General features: G+C 45.9%; 1 protein-coding gene across 2 annotated transcripts in view; it reads right to left on the bottom strand.

Annotated features, from left to right (window-relative positions):
• The window catches only part of cop1 (COP1 E3 ubiquitin ligase), a 137,608-nt gene that overhangs the window by 22,545 nt on the left and 93,380 nt on the right, over positions 1 to 21,683 (bottom strand). For both annotated transcript variants that reach the window (XM_052012552.1, XM_052012550.1), the window contains exons 16-18: positions 18,753 to 18,870; positions 14,465 to 14,589; positions 13,125 to 13,285 (exon numbers count right to left, since the gene is read on the bottom strand). In XM_052012552.1, coding sequence (XP_051868512.1) covers positions 13,125 to 13,285; positions 14,465 to 14,589; positions 18,753 to 18,870 — 404 coding nt within the window. The remainder of the gene's footprint in view (positions 1 to 13,124; positions 13,286 to 14,464; positions 14,590 to 18,752; positions 18,871 to 21,683) is intronic.

Below are 21,683 nucleotides of genomic sequence, written 5' to 3'. Positions count from 1 at the left end.
ATAGGACCAATTGAAAATGGTGTGGGAGAGATTATAATGGATAACAAAGAGATGGCAGAGGAACTAAATGAATATTTTGCATCGGTCTTCACAGTGGAGGACATCAGCAATATACTGGATAGTCAGGGATCTTGGGGATAGAACTGAATTCAGTTAAGATTACTAGAGAGAAGGTGCTTGGGAAGCTAAATGGACTAAAGGCAGATGAGTCTTCAGGACCGGATGTGATGCACCCCTGGGTTCTGAAGGAGGTGGCTTCAGAGATTACAGAGGTATTGGTGATAATTTTCCAGGAATCAATAGACTCCGGCATGGTTCCGGAGGACTGGAAGGTCGCAAATGTAGTTTCGCTGTATAAGAAGGGTGGGAGACAGCATAAAGGAAATTACAGACCTATTAGTCTGACATCGGTGGTGGGAAAATTATTGGAAACGATCCTCAAGGATGAGGTTATGGAATACCTAGAGGTGCAAGGCAAGATAGGCCCAAGCCAGCATGGTTTCGTGAAGGGAAGATTCTGCCTGACCAACCTACTGGAGTTTTTTTTTTGAGGAAATCTCAGATAGGGTGGATAAGGGAGAGGCTGTGGATGTTGTGTATTTAGACTTCCAAAAGGCCTTCGACAAGGTGCCACACAAGAGGCTGATTAATAAGATGAGAGCTCATGGAATTACAGGTAGGATATTGGAATGGGTGGAGCATTGGCTGGTAGGCAGAAAGCAAAGGGTGGGAATAAAGGGATCCTGTTCTGGTTGGCTACCAATTACTAGTGGTGTTCCGCAGGGGTCGGTGTTGGGGCCACTTCTTTTTACTTTGTACATTAATGATTTGGATTATGGAGTAAATGGTTTTGTGGCTAAGTTTGCAGACGACACCAAGATAGGTAGAGGAGTAGGGAGTACTAAAGAAATAGAAAGGTTGCAGAAAGACTTAGTTTAGGAGAATGGGCAAAGAAATGGCAGATGAGATTCAATGTTGAGAAATGTGCCGTTGTACACTTGGGAAAAAGAAATAAATGGGCAGATTATCTAGATGGGGAGAAAATTCAAAGTACAGAAGTACAAAGGGACTTGGGGGTACTCGTGCAGGATACCCTAAAGGTTAACCACCAGGTTGGATCGGCGGTAAAGGAAGTGAATACTATGTTAGCATTTTGAGTATAAAAGTAAGGAAGTGTTGATGAGGCTCCATGGGGCACTGGTGAGACCTCATTTGGAGTACTGTGCGCAGTTTTGGGCCCCGTATCTTAGGAAGGATGTACTGATGTTGGAGAGGGTTCAGAAAAGATTTATGAGGATGATTCCTGGAATGAAAGGACTTAGCGTTTGTTAGCTCTTGGACTGTATTCACTGGAGTACAGAAGAATGAGAAGGGACCTCGTAGAAATATTTAGAATGTTGAAAGGACTGGACAGAGTAGATGTGGTTAAGCTATTTCCCCTGGTGGATGAGTCCAGGACGAGAGGGCACAATCTTAGAATTAGAGGGTACCAGTTTAAAACAGAGATGAGGAGAAATTTCTTTAGCCAGAGGGTAGTGAAATTATGGAATCCTTTGCCACGTACAGTTGTGGAGGCCCAATCATTTGGGGCATTTAAGGAGGAGATTGATAGGTATCTAATTAGTCAAGGTATCAAGGGATATGGGGATGAGGACGGAAATTGGGGCTAGATAGGAATAGTATTAGTTTAGCTCATGGAGCAAACTCGATAGACCGAATGGCCTACTTCTGCTCCTTTGTCTTGTGATCTTGTGATAGAGCATTCTAGATATCAACCACTGTAAAAAAGACTTTCTCCTCAGATCTCCTTTGAAACTCCTTCTTCTCACCTTAAACCTATGGTCTCGTTTCTTTTATATATACCCCTACCATGGGAAAAAGATTTTGACCATCTGCCCTATCTATGCCTCTCATAATCTTCTATACCTCTATCAGGTCACCCCTCAGCCTCCTTTGCTCCAGGGAAAACAAGCCCAGCCAATCCCATCTCTCCCCAAGTCCTCGAATCCAGGCAACATCCTGGTGAATCTCCTCTGTATTCTCTCCGGCACAATAACATCCTTCCTGAAGTGTGGTGACCAGAACTGTTCACAATACTCTAAGTGCTGCCTAACCATTGTTTTTTTTTTAAATAGTTGCAACATAATGTCCCATTCTCCTATATTCTATACCCAGAGTAGATGTGGCAAGTATGCCTATACCTTCTTCACTACACTATCAACCTGTGTTGCCACTTTCAGCGAGCTGTGAACTTGGAGTGCCAGATCTCTCTGTTCATCAACATTCCTCAATACTCCACGATTTACTCTATGTCCCATCCCTACCTGTCTTCCCAAAATGCATCACCTTGCACATGTTGGGATTAAATTCCATCTACCAACAGTCCACCCAACTTTCCATCTGATCTATATCCTGCTTTGGCCTTAGACAACATTCTGCACTTTCAAAAACAACAACCAATTTTTGTGTCATTTGCGAACTTACTAATCATACCTTCTACATTCACATCCCAGTTGTTAATATCTCTCAACTAACGGATAAACTCCTAGCACCGATCCCTGTGGTAAACCACTCGTCACAGACCTCCATTCAGAAAATAAAACAGCCTTCCACCACTACCCTTGACCCTGCTCATCACCAGGGAATTTTTGGATCCAATTAACCAGTTCACTTGGATCCCATGCACATGAACGTTCTGGACTGGCCTACTATGCTGTACCTTGTCAAATGCATTACTAAGGTCCACATAGACAATGTCTACTGCCCTGTCTTCAACAATTTCCTTTGTCACCTCCTTAAAAAACAATCAAATTACTGAGACAAGACTTCACCCCACACATAGGCATGGTGATTATCCCTGATTTGCCCCTGCCTTTTCAAATATACATAAAACCCATCGCTTAGAATGTTCTCCATTAATTTCACTACCACTGATGTAAGGCTCACCAACCTGTAGTTACCTGGCTTATCCCTGCTGCTCTTCTTAAATAAAGGAACATTAGCTGTTCTCCAGTCTTTTGGTACCTTATCTGTAGCCAACGAAGAAGCGAAAATCTGTGTCAGGTCTCCAGCAATCACCTCCCTCAGTTCCCATAGCATGCTGGGATAGATCTCATCTAGCCTGGGGATTTATCCACCCTTATGTGTTCCAAGACATCTAACATCTCCATTTTCTTAATATCCACATACCCCAGATTATCAACATATCACTCCATGAACTCACTATCATCCAAATCCTTCTCCTTAGTGAATACAGACAGCAAGTTTTCATTTAGGATCTCACCCATTACTCCTCTGGTCCCCAAGGGGACCCACTATTTCCCTAGATATCTTCTTGCTCCTGATATACTTAGAGAATGACTTAGGATTCTCTTTAATCTTACCAGATATTTCATGGCCTCTTTTTGTCCTTCTAATTTCTTTAAGTACTCTCCTAAACTCTCTACATTCCTCAGGTGTCTCGGTTGATTGTAGTTGCCTATATATGACGTATGCTTTTTTTCCCTGACCAAACTTTCAATATTCAAGGTTCCCTAATCTTGCCATCTTTGCCATTCACTCTTACTGGAACATGCTGGCCCTGAACTCTTGCTAATGCTCTTTTAAAAGACTCCCCACTTACCAGATGTTTTACTGGAAAGCATCTGTTCCCAATCTACTTTTGTCAGATCTTCTCTTGCAAAAATCAGCCTTCTGCCAATTTAGGACCTTAACAGGAGGGCCAACTTTATCCCTTTCCATGACTACATTGAAACTTATGTGGGTGTACGACTCATATCAGGTGAATAATTCATGAGAACAAGGCCAAAAAATTTAAGAGGGGAGATAAGGTGGAAAATGCAAAAAAAGAAGAAATAAAAGCAGGAATCGATAGAAGTAATAAAAGCAGAAAATGCTGTAAATACTCAGCAAGTAAACTGCATCTGCGGAAAGAGAAACAGAGTTAACTGAAACTGACAGAGTCTTCATCCTGAAACATTAGCTGTTTCTCTTCCCTCAGATGTGGCTTACCTGCTGAGTATTTAGACCATTTCCTGTTTTTACAATAGATTTCCAGCATCTGCAGACTTTTGATTTTCACATGATAAAAGGCAGTTAACATAAAAGGGAACCAAAAGTTCTTCAAAAGGCATGTAAACAGTAAGTGGATAGTAAGAGATATCTTAGACCCATGAGGGAACATTACGTCGATCTCTGCATAGAGGGGGAAGAACATGGCTCTCATAATTCATGTCATTCTTTACCAAGGAAGAGTTGATTATCAATATAGAGCATTTTCTGGGGCTGTGTTCATTGAGTAGAAATCTTCATGGGGTGGATGGATGGTGCTAATGGATGAGCTAAGAATTGTTAATGAGGATATACCAAAGAAGCTAGCTATACTTCAAGTGGATAATATACTTAAAGTGGATAAACTACCTGACCCAGATGGGATGCATCCTAGGTTGTTGAGGAAGTAAGGGAGGGAATCACAGGGACCCTGTCATCATTTCAAACATACATAGATTCAGGACTGGTGCCTGAGGGATGGCACATGTTACACTCGTGTTCAAATGGTGGAGTAAGTTCCAGATGCAATGATCAGGGAGTAAATCAGCAGTCACTTAAACAACTGCAGATTAATCAAAGAAAGCTGATTTGTTAAGGGCAAATGACATTCAATTAACTCAATAGGACTTTCTTAAAAAGAGAGGGTAAAAGAGCAAATGTAGTGGATGCAGAATGTATGGACTTACTAATGGCATTCAATAATGCGCTTGTGATCAATACTGAATCTCATGGAATAACAGAAGCAGCAACAGCATGGTAAGGAAATAGGGTGAGTAACAGATGACAGTGGTGATGAGAGGTTTATTTATGGACTGCCCTATCTACACCCCTCAATTTTATACACCTCAATCTTTTCCCCTCTTAACCTTCTCTGCTCCAGGGTAAACGGACTAGATTCTCCACTCACTCTTCATAACTGAAACACTCCATCGCAGGAAACATCCCGGTGAATCTTCTCTCCAACCTCTCCAGTGCTATCACATCTTTCCTATACTGTAGTGATCAGAACTGTACACAGTACTCCAGATGATGTCTGACCAACATTTCATAAAGTTTTGAGCACGACATCCCTGCTCTTGTATTCAATGCCACAACTAGTAAAGACCAGCACTCCATGCGCCTTGTTAACCTTGGTATTGACTGAATCTTTGGACTTGTACACCAAGGTCCCTCTGTTCCTCAATAATCCCTAGGACCCTACCATTCATGGTGTATATCTTACCCTCATTGGCACTCCTAAAATGCATCACCTCCCATTTATCAAGATTAAACTCCATCTGCTATTTCTCAGCCCATTTCACCAACACATTGATATCACCCTGTAGCCCAAGACTACCCTCCACAGTCAGCAACTCCACCAATCTTCAAGTCATCTGCAAACTTACTGATCATGCCTTCTACATCCACATCCAAATATTACAAACAGCAAGGGTCCCAGCACTGATGTCTGTCGAACACCACTAGTCATAATCACAAAAACAACTATGACCTGCTGTCTCCTACTGCCAACCTAACTTTGGATCCAATTTATCAATTTTCCCTGAATCCCATGGGCCCTCATCTTTAGGACCAGTCTCCCATGTGGGACCTTGTCAAAGTCTACCGCACTGTCCTCATCAATACACTTTGGTACCTCTTCAAAACAAATCAGATTGGTCAGATAGGAACTGCCCTTATCCAAGGTATGCTGGCCATCTCGGATTAGTCCCTAACTTTCCAAATGATCATTCTATCCCTCATTTTCTTCCACGATAACTTCCCAAATTAGTCAAATAAGATATTCCCTTCATATCGATGTTGACTCTGCTTAATCCTATTATTGTTTCAACCAGGCAGGCCTTAAGTCTGTTTTGCCAAAATTTTATCAGCATGTGAACTTTGCAACTAGGGGCAATAACACATTAGACCTGGTGTATACAAACACCAAAAACTCATATAGAGTAGCCCCCCCCCTTCCCCATACTGGTAACTCTGACCACCTAGCTGTTATGCTCACACCTGCATATAGACCTAGGGTGAAATAAGACAAGTCAGTGGTCAGAGAAGTTAAAATATGGCCACAGTAAGCAATTTCAGCATTGCAAGACTGTTTTGAAAATACACAGTGGGATATCTTTAAAGGGGCAGCAACATATGACAATGTCATTGACTTGCAGGAATACACAGAGACCATCATTGGCTACATCAATAAATGCATAGATGATGTGACTGTGGTCAAAACCATCAAGGTGCGTGCCAATCAGAAACCTTGGTTGACTGGGGAAGTTTGTTCACTGCTAAGAGCCCGTAATGCTGCATTTGAATCTCAGGACATTGCTGCATACAGATTGACAAGGAAAAACTTGTCCCGGGGGATCAGGGAGGCGAGGAGGCTATATGGACAGAAACTTAACAGCCACTTCACAAACAACAAAGACACAAGTCGTTTGTGGCAGGGATTTCAAACAATCACCGACTACAAGCCCCGCGCCCCCCCCCCCCGCAGATATGTCACAATGATCCCTCTTTACCAGATAAACTTAATGTCTTTTATGCACGTTTTGAGGCAAACACCACCATTCAGGCACAGATGCTTCCACCATCAAGAGACCAGGTACTTCAGCTGTCTACAGCGGGAGTGGAAAAAGGCCTTTGCCAGCGTCAATCCATGTAAAGCTGTGGGGCCAGACAACATTCCTGGACGTGTTTTAAAGGATTGTGCAGAGCAGCTGAAGGATGTCTTTGCAGACATCTTTAATATCTCGCTCAGCCAGGCAGTAGTGCCCACTTGCCTCAAAAGTGCCATCGTTATTCCTGTCCCTAAAAAGTCAGACCCAGCCTGCCTGAATGACTTCCGCCCTGTGGCCCTTAGACCAATAATAATGAAATGCTTTGAGCGATTAAGACCTGTTTTCCTGCAAACTTAGATCCCCTACAGTTTGCATATAGAGTCAATCGATCCACAGAGGATGCAATCTCCACTTTGCTCCACCTCACATTGTCACATCTGGAGGGGAAGAATACATACGCCAGGATCCTCTTCATCGATATCAGCTCAGCATTTAACACGATCATTCCACAACAGCTGGTGGAAAAGCTGAGGCTGTTAGAGGTGGATACTGGCATTTGCAATTGGGTTCTCAATTTCCTGATGCAGTGGCAGCAGATAGTTAGAGTTGGCAGTCATACATCAGGAACCATCTCAGTGAGCACAGGCTCACCTCAAGGCTGCGTCCTGAGCCTTTTACTGTTCAGCCTGCTCACACACAATATTGCATTGCTAGATTCAGCACCAACTACATCATTAAGTTCGCTGATGACACAACAGTGGTGGGTCTCGTCAGTGACAATGATGAGTCTGCATATAGGATGGAGGTGGAGCAGCTAACAGTGTGCTGTAGATTCCACAATCTCACCCTCAATGTGGACAAAACAAAGGAGATAGTGATTGATTTCAGGAGGGCTGGCAAGCATGATCATACAGCGCTGACTATTAATGGTGCTGCTGTGGAGAGGGTCAGCAACATTAAGTTCCTGGGGGTTCACCTAGCGGATGATCTGACCTCCACTATTAACACTGCAGCCATCGTTAAAAAAGCCCAGCAGCGGCTTTATCCCCTCCGGAGACTCAGAAAGGCAGGCCTCCCTATTTCATACCTCATCACTTTTTTATAGGGGCACCATTGAAAGCATCCTGACCTACTGCCTCACCTCCTGGTTTGGTAGCTGCAGGCCTATGAACAACAGCAGCTCAATAGGATGGTGAAGACAGCTAGCAGGATCATTGGTGCCCCTCTCCCCTTTTTGATGGAGATCTATCAGCAACGCTGCGTTCGCAGAGCTATGACCATCATTAAGGACTTTCATCACCCTTCTCACGACCTGTTTTCCCTCTTGCCATTGGGGAAGAGGTATAGGAGCATCTGCTCTAGATCTAGTAGGACACTGAACAGCTTTCTCCCCCCACAAGCAGTCAGGATCATAAATGGACTGTGTCCCCTTCCACTTCCACCGACAAGCTCTCCCTCCACACACACGTACATACTCATCAATACAGAAACAGTTTGATAGTTACCTGATACGTTGAACTTCATCTCGAACTGAATAAGCACTTATTAATACATAAACGCACTTTAACAGATATGAATATGTGGTGTTGATATGTTTTTAGTTTTGTTTTAGAGATGTTTTTATAGACTATTTTAGATATTTATCACTGTTCTTTTTGTTGCACTGATATGAGCTGGTGAGAAACAGTATTTCGTTTTTTTTTGTGTATGTAAATACTCAGAGAAATGACAATAAAGTAAATCTTGTTTTCAAGGTATTCTGTTGTTACGTATTTCATTATAGTGTAGTGACCTACCTTCGAGGCAAGCGAACCGGCTCCGAGAACAGTGTGCGTTGGCAGGAACGCTGGCCGCAAAATAGCACCGGGCCTTCTTCGACAGTGAGGAGAGAAAGCCTGCATGCGGGAAGAGTTGGTGACGTATTGCGGGCGTCACTTCTGCCTGGAGAGGGCGGGATCCCTAATAGGTTTAAAGGATAGCGCGGGAGGTTGAAAAATAAATCAGTCTCGAGTTCAGACCTCCGACTGCGTGTTTCATTCTTAGATCAGTGCACAGCACCTCGCCACATTGGTGACCCTGACGGTCCAAACGGGAGTTGGACCGATGATGATCAACCCTTCAGTTGTTCACGCAGTTTCACTTAAACTGCCAACTTTTTGGATGCTGCGGCCCTGACTGTGGTTTGATCAAGCAGAGGCCCAGTTCCAGGTTCGATGGATTTCTTCTGACTCCAGGCGCTACTATTAAGTGGTGAGCTCCCTCGACCAGGAGACAGCCGCTCAGGTCGAGGACTTCATTCAGTCGCCACCGGAGGAAGGCAAATACACAGCATTCAAAGCGCTGCTCGTTCGCACCTTCGGCCTCTCACAGCAGGAGCAAGGCGCCCGCTTGCTGCACCTGGATGGTTTGGGAGACAGGCCACTGTCCGTACTAAGAACGAAATGCTGGCCCTGGCTGACGGACACAAGCCCTGCCTCATGTTCGAGCAGGTGTTTCGAGAGCAGCTGCCCGAAGACATACATCTGCTACTCGCTGATGCAGATTTCAGTGACCCCCGGAAGGTGGCAGCCCCGGCAGACGTGCTGTGGAAGGCCAAGAGGGAGAGCGAGATGTCCGTCGCACAGATCACCAAGCCACGTGCCCAACGGCAGACCAGACCAGGCCCAGCAATGGAGCGCGCGCAACCTGGAGGCAGCAGTGAGGGATCCAACGTTCAGTGGTGTTTCTACCATCAGCAGTGGGGCGCAGAAGCCCTCCGGTGTCGCCCGCCCTGTGAGTTCCCGGTAAACGCCGAGGTCAGCCGCCGCTGATTGCTAAGGCGGCTGGCCACCAAGACAGCCTTTTGTTCATCTGGGACAAGCAATTGGGACGCTGCTTCTTGGTCGACACCGGAGTGGAAACCAGCGTTTTACCCCCGACGGGACACAACACCCTCAACAGGGAGCCAGGACCCACCCTCAGAGCCGTGAACGGCAGCACGATATGAACCTACAGCACCTGCACAGTGCAGCTGCAGTTCAGCGCCAGCCGGTTCACGTGGGACTTCACACTGGCCACCGTGGCCCAGCCACTCCAAAAGGGGTGGACTTCTTGCGGGCCCACAGCCTACTGGTTGACTTACACGGGAAAAGACTGGTACGTGCCAAGACTTTTCAGACGTTCTCCTTGGGTGAAGCCAAGTTGCCGGCTCCACACCTGGACTTCGTCACGCTGTCAGACAACGAATTCACCAGAATCCTGGCGGACTTCCCATCGGTTCTGGTGCCGCAGTTCATGACAGCCATACCCAGGTACGGAGTACAGCATCATATCCCGACCAAGGGACCACCCCTCCACGCCTGCGCACGACGGCTTCCCCTGGACAAGCTCCGCCTGGCGAAGGAGTTCAAGCGGATGGAGAATTGGGGATTATATGGAGGTCTGGCAGCCCATGGGCATCCCCCCTGCACATGGTGCCCAAAGCAGCCAGGGGCTGGAGACCGTGCGGCGACTACCGTCGGTTGAACGAGGCCACAACCCCAGACCGCTACCCCGTACCCCACATACAGGCCTTTGCAGTGAACCTGCACGGGGCGAGCATCTTTTCCAAGGTAGACCTCGTCCGGGGATACCATCAAATCCCGATACACCCTGAAGACATCCCCAAGACAGCGCTCACCACCCCGTTCGGCCTGTTCGAGTTGCTCAGGATGCCTTTCGGCCTGAAGAATGCCGCACAGACATTCCAGCGGCTGATGGATGCCGTAGGACGCGACCTGGACTTCGCATTCATCTATTTGGATGACATCCTCATAGCCAGCCGCAATCGCCAGGAACACCTGTCCCATCTCCGCCTGCTCTACTCCCACTTGAGTGACTTCGGCCTCACCATAAACCCGGCCAAATGCCAGTTCGGGCTGGACACCATCGACTTCCTGGGCCACAGAATTACCAAAGACGGGGCAACTCCCCTGCCCGCCAAGGTAGACATGATCCGCCACTTCGCCCAGCCCTACACGGTCAAAGGCTTGCAGGAATTCGTTGGTATGGTCAACTCCTACCACCGTTTCCTCCCCTCGGCAGCACAAGTCACGCGCCCTTTGTTCACCCTGATGTCGGGTAAAGGCAAGGACATTACTTGGGACGAAGAGGCCGCGCCCGCCTTAGCAAACGCCGCGATGCTGGTGCACCCCAGAACGGACGTCCCAACCGCCCTCACAGTGGACATGTCCAACAAGGCAGTCAGTGGGGTGCTGGAACAACTCATCGAAGGGCGCTGGCAACCCCTAGCATTCTTCAGCAGGCACCTGCGGCAACCTGAACTCAAGTATAGTGCTTTCGACCGGGAGCTGTTAGCACTTTACCTGGCTATCCGGCATTTCAGGTATTTTTAGAGGGCAGGCCGTTCACCACATTCACGGACCACAAACCATTGACTGTCACATTCACAAAGGCGTCCGATCCCTGGTCGGCCCATCAGCAGCGACATCTGTCCTACATCTCCGAGTACACGATGGACACCCAGCATGTCTCGGGAAAGGACAACATCGTGGCGGACGCACTCTCCAGACCAGCTATCCAGGCCCTGTCCCAGGGAGTGGACTACACAGTGCTAGCAGAGGCACAGCAGGCAGACGACGAGTTGCCCAGCTACAGGACCGCAGTCTCGGGTTTTCAGCTGCAAGAGTTCCTAGTAGGCCCAGGTGGGAGGATCCTCCTATGCGACATAGCTACCGGCCAACCTCGCTCCATTGTCCCAGCAGCCTGGCGGCGGAAAGTTTTCAACTCCGTATATGGTTTGGCGCACTCATCCATCAGGACAACCGCCCAGATGGTCTCCAGCAGGTTCATGTGACACGGACTCTGCAAACAGGTCAGCGAGTGGGCCAAAACGTGCGTGCAGTGCCAAACAGCCAAGGTGCAGTGGCACACCAAAGCACTGCAGCAGCAGTTTGAGCCCACCCGCCGGAGGTTCGAACACATTCATGTGGATATTGTGGGGCCCCTGCCTGTGTCGAGAGGAGCGAGGTACCTCCTAACTATGGTCGACCGATTCACAAGATGGCCAGAGGCTGCCCCGCTCACTGACATCACCGCCGATTCCTGCACCCAAGCGCTGATCACAACCTGGGTAGCACGCCCACATTAACTCTGACAGAGGCGCCCAGTTCACCTCCAGCCTGTGGTCAGCCGTGGCCAGCCTGCTGGGAGCATGTTTACACCACACAACCGCCTACTACCCACAGTTGAATGGGCTGGTGGAACGCTTCCACCGCCACTTGAAGTCTGCTCTCATGGCCCGCCTGATGGCCCAACTGAGTGGACGAGCTCCCCTGGGTCCTGCTGGGAATCCGCACAGCACCCAAAGAGGATCTGCACATCTCGTCGGCCGAGCTGGTGTACAGAGCACCCCTGGTTGTCCCAGGAGAGTTCATACCAGCCCCAAGGGGGTAGGAGAAAGAACCGGCAACAGTCTTGGACAGACTACGCGAGAAGCTCTGCAACCTGGCCCCCGTACCGACTTTACGACATGGACAAACCCTGACCTGGGTACCCAAAGACCTGCAGAACTCCAAGTTTCTTTTCGTTCAAAGGGGTGTGCACCGGACACCTCTGCAGTGGCCATATGAGGGACTGTTCAAAGTACTGAGGAACAACGGGTCCACATATGTTCTGGACATCGGGGGGAAAGAAGAAGTGTTCACGGTGGACCGGCTCAAACCGGCCCATGTGGACGTCACAGACTGTTGAGGCTCAGGCTCCACGGCGCAGAGGCAGACCGTCCAAACAGCAACTGTCCCAAACTGTGGACTTTGGGAGGGGTATTGCCAGTTCTGGGTGGGGGGGGGGGTGGGGGGGAGTTCATGTAGCGACCTACCTTTGAGGCAAGCGAACCGGCTCCAAGAATGGAGTGCGCGCCGGCAGGAAGGCCAGCCGCAAAATGGTGCCGGGCTTTCTTTTTTGACAGTGAGGAGAGAAAGCCCGCGCGCGGGAAGAGTTGGTGACGTATTGCGGGTGTCACTTCCGCCCGGAGAGGGCGGGGTCCATAACGGGTTTAAAAGCTGGCACGGGAGGTTGAAAAATAAATCAGTCGAGTTCAGACCTCTGACTGCGTGTTTCATTCTTAGCTCAGTGCGTAGCACCTCGCTACAATAGATTCTAAAAATTGACAGTAAACAAATAATTTGGTAGTTCACCATTTTCTTCTCTCTCAAATAGTACAGTCACATTTGTAGATGTACATCATCAAGCCCTTGGAATTTGATCTTTTATCTCACCTACTTCTTGACTTATTTTGAAACTGCTTAAAACACTGGTTAGGCCATACATATTTCTCTCCCCACAGATGCTATATGATGTTCTGTGTGTTTCCAGCTTCTTTGTTTGATATTAGAGAAATGGAACTGAAATGATTGCTCTACATACTACAGTATGTGAGTCCAGCATCATTTACTTCACCTGAAACATCTTCCAACATGCACTGTGTATACAATCACCTTTACACTGGTCGTAACATCTCCTAACACTAAATATATCACCACTTACCCCATCTGGTAATGCTCTCCAACACACAGCACTGACAAATTCATTGGTATCATCCTCCTTTTTGTCTTTGTCCAAAACACTTTTAACTGTGTCAAATTTAAAGGTGAGCAGTGTTTTTGAGAGCCCCTTATAGTAGAGGTAGAGAGAATTGTTTTCACTTCCTGGAATGAGAAACAAGATTAAAGCCACACTCTCAAAATTCATTATTTAACACACAGAGTCCATCATTAATATCCATCAAGATTTCAGAACAAACCCACAGTTAAGCAGTAAGAACAACAAATGGATTATGATATCTTGTACAGAAACTGGTGGGATTACTTGACATGAGGTGGTGGTAGTGGGTGTAAGGAGAGAGAATGTATGGTGGAGCAGCCTACTTATTACAATACAGAAGGCAGCAATCGCCCCACTGGTCAGCTCTCAGGAGAGCAATCCCATCAGCTCTATTCTCACTTCCTCAATTCCCTATAACCCTGCAACAATTCTCTCTCACAGATGCACCAATTTTCCTCTCATTCCTTTGCCACTTATCGACAGTCAATGGAGACCCATGTGATCATAGGGACAATATGCAAATTCCACAAAGGCAGTACCCAAGATCTGGACCAAATACAGGTCCCTGGAGCTGAGAGGCTGGAGCACCAACTGCAGTATGAATATGCCACCCATACTCCTCACAGAAGTCTTGGAATTCTCTCATTTAACCTCAGCCTCAAAAACTGGTCCTTAAAAAAAAATGCCTCTCAAGCCAATCTCATACTTTAACAGCTCCTCCCTTGCTATGGTGTCAACTTTTACTTCAGTGGACTTCCTCAGGACATTTTTCCAAATAGATAACTTTTCATCAGAATCAGAGAACCTTACACCATCAATTAAGGATGCACCATCTCTGTGGTACAGTCCTCACCCGTACCTTCCCAGTAACATTTTTCTTCTCAACTATGTTTTGCAAGTTCCTTCTCAAAATTATCATTGCATTTACTTTAACTTCATTTTCAGAGAAATTCAAATAGTCAAATTCCACTTCAGTTGCTGCTGTCAATTCTTGGAGATCCTTTAATATAAAAATGTTTTTGATTTCAATGATGATCAATAAATTATGGTCTGTCCAAAAGATGATTTGGATATAGGATATAAAATTTTCATATTTCCAAGTAAAAAGTCACATCAACATTTACTAGTGGCTGCCATGTTAGTTGCATCAATGCTGTTTGCTGGGGAGAACTGGTGAACAAATGTTGAAGGTTTACTAAGACAAAACACCCTCTCTCACCTACAACTGATGCAAATTATTTCTACTTAGGCCTCCACACTCAGTATTAAAGTCAGTCACTTACCACAGGCGATATAATCTCCATTAGATGCTAAACCCACAAAGTTCTTTTCATTGATGTGACCTTTAAATGACCGCAGGCAGTGTGGTCTGTTCACATTCCACAGCTTTAACTGACTATCTGTTGACCTGCAAACAAACTCCATGTCAATAACCACAGTGTAAAGGAAGGTGATCATCTTCAGAGGACCATGATGGGCTTCACCTACTCTATGTGAACTGATCTGTGAATTTGAAACAGAAACATGGAATAGGAGGGAAGGAGGGAAACTCAAACAGAACAGAAAAAATAGGCTGTTTATCCCTTCGAGCTTGCTCCATAATTCAATATGATCATAGTGGATCATTCAAATTCAGTACATGGTTTCAGCTTTCTTTCCATACAGTTGATCTCCTTAGCCATTTAACCATAGAACCATACAGTACAAAACAGGCCCTTCGGCCCACCATGTTGTGCCGTCCATCAAACCACCCTCACACTACCTAACCCCTTCCTCCTGCATATCCCCCCCATCCCACACTCCTCCATATGCCTATCCAACAAGCTCTTGAACCAGTTCAATGTATCTGCCTCCACCACCACCCCAGGCAGTGCATTCCATACACCAACCACTCTCTGGGTGAAAAACCTCCCCCTGACATCTCCCCTGAACCTCCCACCCATAACCTTAAAGCCATGACCTCTCGTCTTGAGCATTGGTGCCCTGGGAAGGAGGCGCTGACTGTCTACTCTATCTATTCCTCTCAATATTTTATATACCTCTATCATGTCTCCTCTCATCCTCCTCCTTTCCAGTGAATAAAGCCCTAGCACCTCAAACCTCTCCTCATATTCAATACTCTCTAATCCAGGCAGCATCCTGGTAAATCTCCTCTGCACCCTCTCCAACGCCTCCACATCTTTCCTATAATGCGGCGACCAGAACTGAACACAGTACTCCAAGTGTGGCCTAACTAGAGTTTTGTAAAGCTGCATCATCACCTCGCGGCTCTTAAACTCAATCCCGCGACTTATGAAAGCCAACATCCCATTGGCCTTCTTAACTGCTCTTTCCACCTGTGAGGCAACTTTCAATGAACTGTGAATATGAACCCCCAGATCCCTCTGCTCCTCCACACTGCCAAGTACCTTGCCATTTACCCAGTACTCTGCCCTGGAGTTTGTCCTTCCAAAGTGTACCACCTCACACTTCTCCAGATTGAACTCCATCTGCCACTTGTCAGTCCAGCTCTGCATCCTATCAATATCCCTCTGTAAGCTCCAACAGCCCTCCACACTATCCACAACACCGCCTACCTTAGTGTCGTCCGCAAACTTACTAACCCAGCCCTCCACCCCCTCATCTAAGTCATCTATAAATATCACAAAAAGTAGAGGTCCCAGAACCGATCCCTGCGGGACACCACTAGTCACTGCCTTCCAATCCGAGGGCACTCCTTCCACCACAACCCTCTGCTTTCTACATGCAAGCCAATTCCTAATCCACACAGCCAAGCTTCCTTGGATCCCTTGGCCTCTGACCTTCTGAAGAAGCCTACCATGAGGAACCTTATCAAACACCTTACTAAAATCCATGTAAACCACCGCACTGCCCTCATCAATCTTCCTGGTCACCTTCTCAAAGAACTCTATCAGGCTTGTGAGGCAAGATCTTCCCTTCACAAAGCCATGCTGGCTGTCCCTAATCAGTCCATGATTCTCTAGGTGTTCATAAATCCTATCCCTTAGAATCCTTTCTAACAGCTTACCCACCACAGACGTGAGACTCACCGGTCTATAATTCCCTGGCCTATCCCTATTACCTTTTTTAAACAAGGGGACAACATTCGCAACCCTCCAATCCTCTGGCACCATCCCCATGGACAACGAGGACTCAAAGATCCTTACCAGCGGTTCAACAATCTCCTCCCTAGCCTCTTGAAGCAGCCTGGGGAAAATCCCATCAGGCCCCAGAGATTTATCTGTCTTAATATTTGAACTATATCTAACTCCTTCATGTATATATTTATTGATCTGATCTCAATGGCCTTTTGTGGTAGAGAATCCACATGTTCTCTAGACTTTGGACAAAGAAATTTCTCACCTCAGTCCAAAGTGGCTTATCCTATATGTTTAGGCTATGACTTATGATTGTGGACTACCACACCTTCAGGGACATCCTCCCTGCATTTAGTCTGTACAGCTTCAATGAGGTACCTCTCATTTGAATCATAGAGACATACAACACAGAAACAGGCCCTTTGGCTCACCAAGCCTGCGAGGACCATCAACCACCCATTTACACCAACCCTACAAAAATCATTTGTTTTATTTTCCCCACATTCTTATCAACTTTCCCCAGATTTTACCAGCCACCAACACACTGGGGCAATTTACAGTGGCCAATTAACCTAACAACCAACATATCCTTAGGATCTGGGAGGAAATCCTTGCAGTCACAGGGAGAACTTGCAAACTCCACAGACAGCACTGGAGGTCAGGATTGAACCAGGGTCTCTAACTGTGCCACTGTGCTTCAGTTTTCTAAACTCTACTAAATACAAGCCTAATCATTCCAATGTTTTTTCATACCTCACTCGTGCCATCCTTGGAATCAGTCTGGTGAACCTTCCTAGATCTGCCACCATAGCAAGAACATCTTCCTTAAACAAGGAGATCAAAACTGCACACAATACTCAAGGTGAGGTCTCACGAAGGCTCTGTATGACTGCAGACAGATATCCCTGCTCCTCAAATCCTCTCATTATGAAAGCTTGCATGCTTTCATTGACTGGTTTATAAAGGAGAACCAGGTCTCATTACATGTGGAGTTACAAGGGTTGTACAGGACAAATACAGGCTCTTTGTCCTAACTCGTCCATGCCAACCACAATGCCTATCTACACTAATCCCATTTGTCTGCATTAGGTCTGTATCCCTCCACACCTGTCCTATCCAAGGACCTGTCCAAATGCCTTTTAAACATTGTATCTGCCTCAACCTCTGGCAGCTTGTTCCATATAATCACTACTCTATGTGGGGAAAAGCTTGCTCCTCAGACCTCCTTCAAACTTCTCCCCTCTCACAAACCTGTGCCCTCTAGTATTAGATTGGCCAGCCCTTGGAGAAAGACTCTATCTACGCCCTTAAAAACCCTCCTACACTCCACGAGAACAAATCCAACCTATCCAATCTCTCCTTATAACTACAGCCGTCCATTCCAGTCAACATCCCAGTGAATCTCTTCTGCACTCTCTATTGCTCCCACATCCTTCCTGTAGTGTGGGATCAGAACTGTACAAAGTACTAAGTGCAGCCTAACCAATTTTTGTACAGCTACAACATGATGTCCCAACTCTTATGCTCAGTGCCTCAATTTATGAAGGCAAGCATGCATTCTTTACTACCCTATCCACCTGTGTCACCATTTTCAGGGAGCTGTGAACTTGCACCCCAAAGATCTCTGTACATCAACATTCCTAAGGCCCCTGCCATTCACTGTACAAGTCCTACCAGTATTTGACATCCCAAAATACACTTCACACCTGTCTGGATTAAGTTCCATCTGCCACCACTCCACTCAACTTTCCAGCTGATCTCTGTCCTGCTATATCCTTAGACAATAGTCTTTGCTATCTATGACTTCACCAATTTTCGTGTCATCACTAAAATTACTAATCAGACTTGTGTATGACAAACAACAAAGTACCGATCCCACTGCTCACGGACCTCTATCCAGAATAGCAGCCTTCCACTCTTAGAAACTTGGACATTTTCTTTGTGGTATCTCAAATGCACTTTCATTGGGCAAGCCAGTTCAGAATTCAAGCTTGCAATTTACCCTGGCTCTGCTCAGTGGCAATCATCAAGATAACCCCACTTAAGCATCAGCTTAAAAGAAAGTGCAGTTGAGATACCACGGAGAAAAAGATGTTTGAATTAAAGAAAATGTCCAAGTTTCTGTCAAGTTTTAAATTCTGTTGCCCACCCAGCCATCACTCGATTCCTTTTCAGTTTATGAGTTGCTGTGAGGCCCAAAGAATATCCCAGTCAGAGCAATAACAAAAGCTCTCAGTTCTCATTATATTTCCCCACTACCTGGTAAGGTGAAGAGATATGGAAATGTATGGAACCGAAGACCAATGTGAACGACTGATGCCCCAACCCCAAATGCATCCCTTCAAAGAAAATGATGGGATTTGCTATAGAGCCACAAGTGTCTCTCAATGGGGTCAAAGGGAGGTTCTTAAATTGACATGCAAGTCATTACAGATCTATGAACAAAAAGCTCAAGAATCGAAACAGAACTTACGCTGAAACTATTTCTTCTCCGATTACAAACTTGGCATATGATACTGCCTTGCGATGTCCCTTAAAGACCATGATAGGCTGTTTTGTATTCCGCAAATCATAATAATGGACACAATGATCTGTGAAAGCACAATTTTTGACCTTAAAAATAGAGTACATTTTGCAAGCTTCAGTCAACAATAATGTTTTAATATCTATAGTTTTAAATATATATGAGAGAGAGAGAGAGAGAGAGAGAGAGAGAGAGAGAGAGAGAGAGAGAGAGAGAGTAACCACAGTGTATGAAATTGGGCACCTATAAATAAGTATGCAAACCGCAAGAGATAATCTACAATCAGTGGTACTTAACTATAACCCAAGAAACACAAGCAGGGTTAGATCATTTCACCCTTCCAATTAGGCTCATTCAAGCCTAATTTCCCTCACTATTCCATATCCCTATATTCTGTTAATAACAAAAAATTCAGTTGATCTGTCTTAGGGTCATACAGTTCAGAAATCTGCCCTTCAACCCATCATGTTCATGCTGATCATCAAACATCCATCTATACTCATCTCATTTATCAACTTGGCAACTCAAGAGCTTGTCTAGATACCTCCTAAATGTTGTGAGAATACCTACCTCTAATACCCCTCAGAATCGCAACCACCCTCTGGTTGAAAATATTCTCTCTCAGATGCACTCTAAATCTCTTACCCCTTAACCTAAACTTATGCCCTCTAGTTTTAGATACCTTTGATTTGGGAAAGCAAAATGATCCCAATATGCTATCCATATAACCTTACCTAACGGTGCTGCTACTTTCGGAGATCATTACATATGGCTGTGTTTCTGGATTTAAGGTGACTTTGATTTGGGAAAGCATATATATTTAACTACGTCCTTCATAATTTATGTTCACTTCTGTCAGGTTCTCCCATAGGCTCCACTGCTCCAAAACAAACCCTGCCTATCCAGTCTCTCCTCATAGTTGAAACATTCCATCCCAGGCAACATCCTGGTGAATCACCTCTTTAGCCTCTCCAGTGCAATCATGTTCTTCCTCACAGACCAGAACTACAAACAATATCCCAACTGTGGCCTAACCCACGTTTTATAAAATTGTATGCTAACTTCTGTTGTTATATTCTATGGCCTGGCCAATGAAGGCAAAAATGGTAAATTAGTCATTTGATTTATTATTGTCACATGTACCAAGGTGCAATGAAAAACTTCGTTTTCCATGCCATCCATACTGATTATTTCATCACATTACATTGTGGTAGTACAAGGGAAAAGCAACAACAGAATGCAGAATAAATTGTTACAGTTACAGAGAAAGTGCAGTGCAGGCAGACAATAAGGTGCAAGGTCATAATGAGGTACAGGAAGTCCCCGGGTTATGAGCGGGTTCCGTTTTTGAGACTGTTCATAACCCGATTTTGTGTGTAACTCGGAACAGTGTCCGCGCATGCGCACTTGGCCTGGGGATCACAACTGCACTGCGCACTTGGCCCGGGGACCACGAAGGTCGGTTCGTAAGTACGGACACTTGTAAGTCGGGCACTTCCTGTATTTGAGGTCAAGAGTCCATTTTATCATACTGGGGACCATTCAATATTCTTATAACACCGGGATAGCTGTCCTTGAGCCTGGTGGAATGGGCTTTCAGGCTTTTGTATCTTCTGCCTGATGGGAGGGGGGAGAAGGGAGAATGTCCAGGGTGGGCGGGGTCTTTAATTATGTTGGCTGCTTCACCGAGGCATTGAGAAGTGTAGACAAGAGTCCATGGAGGGGAGCTGGTTTTCGTGATGTGCTAAGTTGTATCCACAACTCTCAATGATCCCAATATGCTATCCATATAACCTTACCTAATGGTGCTGCTACTTTCGGAGATCATTACACATGGCTGTGTTTCTGGATTTAAGGTGACTGGTACCATGGTGGTACCACAGGACACAAAGTTCTGAAGGTACTTTATCACTGATGATAGAACAAAGCCCTGGAACTAATTTGCAGGAGTGTTTTGTTAATATTCACCGCACTTCCTCTAAGGCTGGAATTTACCGTAAAATTCCACTCATCTGGCACATTATTACACAATAGCAAAAAAATTTCCAGTGAACCTGGAGAGTTCAAGGGTGCATGGGAACTGGGGACCCAGTGAGTTCAAGGGTTCGCAGGTGTACCTGGTCAACTGGTTCCAGCAAAACTGTAATGAAACCTATCACAGAATGGCAGAAGCCAGTCACTGCAGCCTAGATGGGAGCTAATACCAAATGTGCTGGGCCCCTTCACTGGTGAGGTCAGCTCCCAACATGAGGAGGGGGTGGGAGGTGGTGTAACAGTGCTATCAGGATACCCACTCAGATATCTACCACCCTAACTCCCCAGTTGACAGATCAGAGCAACCTACGAAGAGACTGATGTTTATTCTGACCTATGCATCCCTCTACCACTTTACACAACACAAACTATTACCCATGATCAACCTGAGACAAACTAGGTTACCTTTGCCCACACAGTAACTACTGACAGCCATGTCCTATAGTCTCAAATTCATACCGAGACCAGGTTGATGAGGACAAGAATGTAAGATTTGAATGCAATGTACGCCACAATGGTCCAGTGAGGGAGGAGGGAGCGAAATGCCACGAATGACAAATCTACCATCTTCAACCACAGGCATCACCGACAGTATCAGAAATAGACCATGCCCTAAAGTATATCCACAGTAGGGTGGCTGGAACTATTGAATGGATGAAACTTATTTAGGAAGGTCACCCAGAACACTTGGAGCAACATGTTATTCCTACCAATGCTAGATTCAAATTATTTTCCCACATGGCCAGTTAGAGATAACAGATAATGTAGATGTAGGTCCACGTAGGGACATGTTTTCATAGGGATTTGGGTAGATCATCTGTTGTGGGGCTTCTTACTGGCTTAAAC

This window comes from Pristis pectinata, chromosome 3, assembly GCF_009764475.1.
Source record: "Pristis pectinata isolate sPriPec2 chromosome 3, sPriPec2.1.pri, whole genome shotgun sequence".
Lineage (NCBI taxonomy): Eukaryota > Metazoa > Chordata > Chondrichthyes > Rhinopristiformes > Pristidae > Pristis > Pristis pectinata.
The sequence above is the reverse complement of the archived record's forward strand: the minus strand, read 5'-3'. Positions and strand labels throughout refer to the sequence as shown.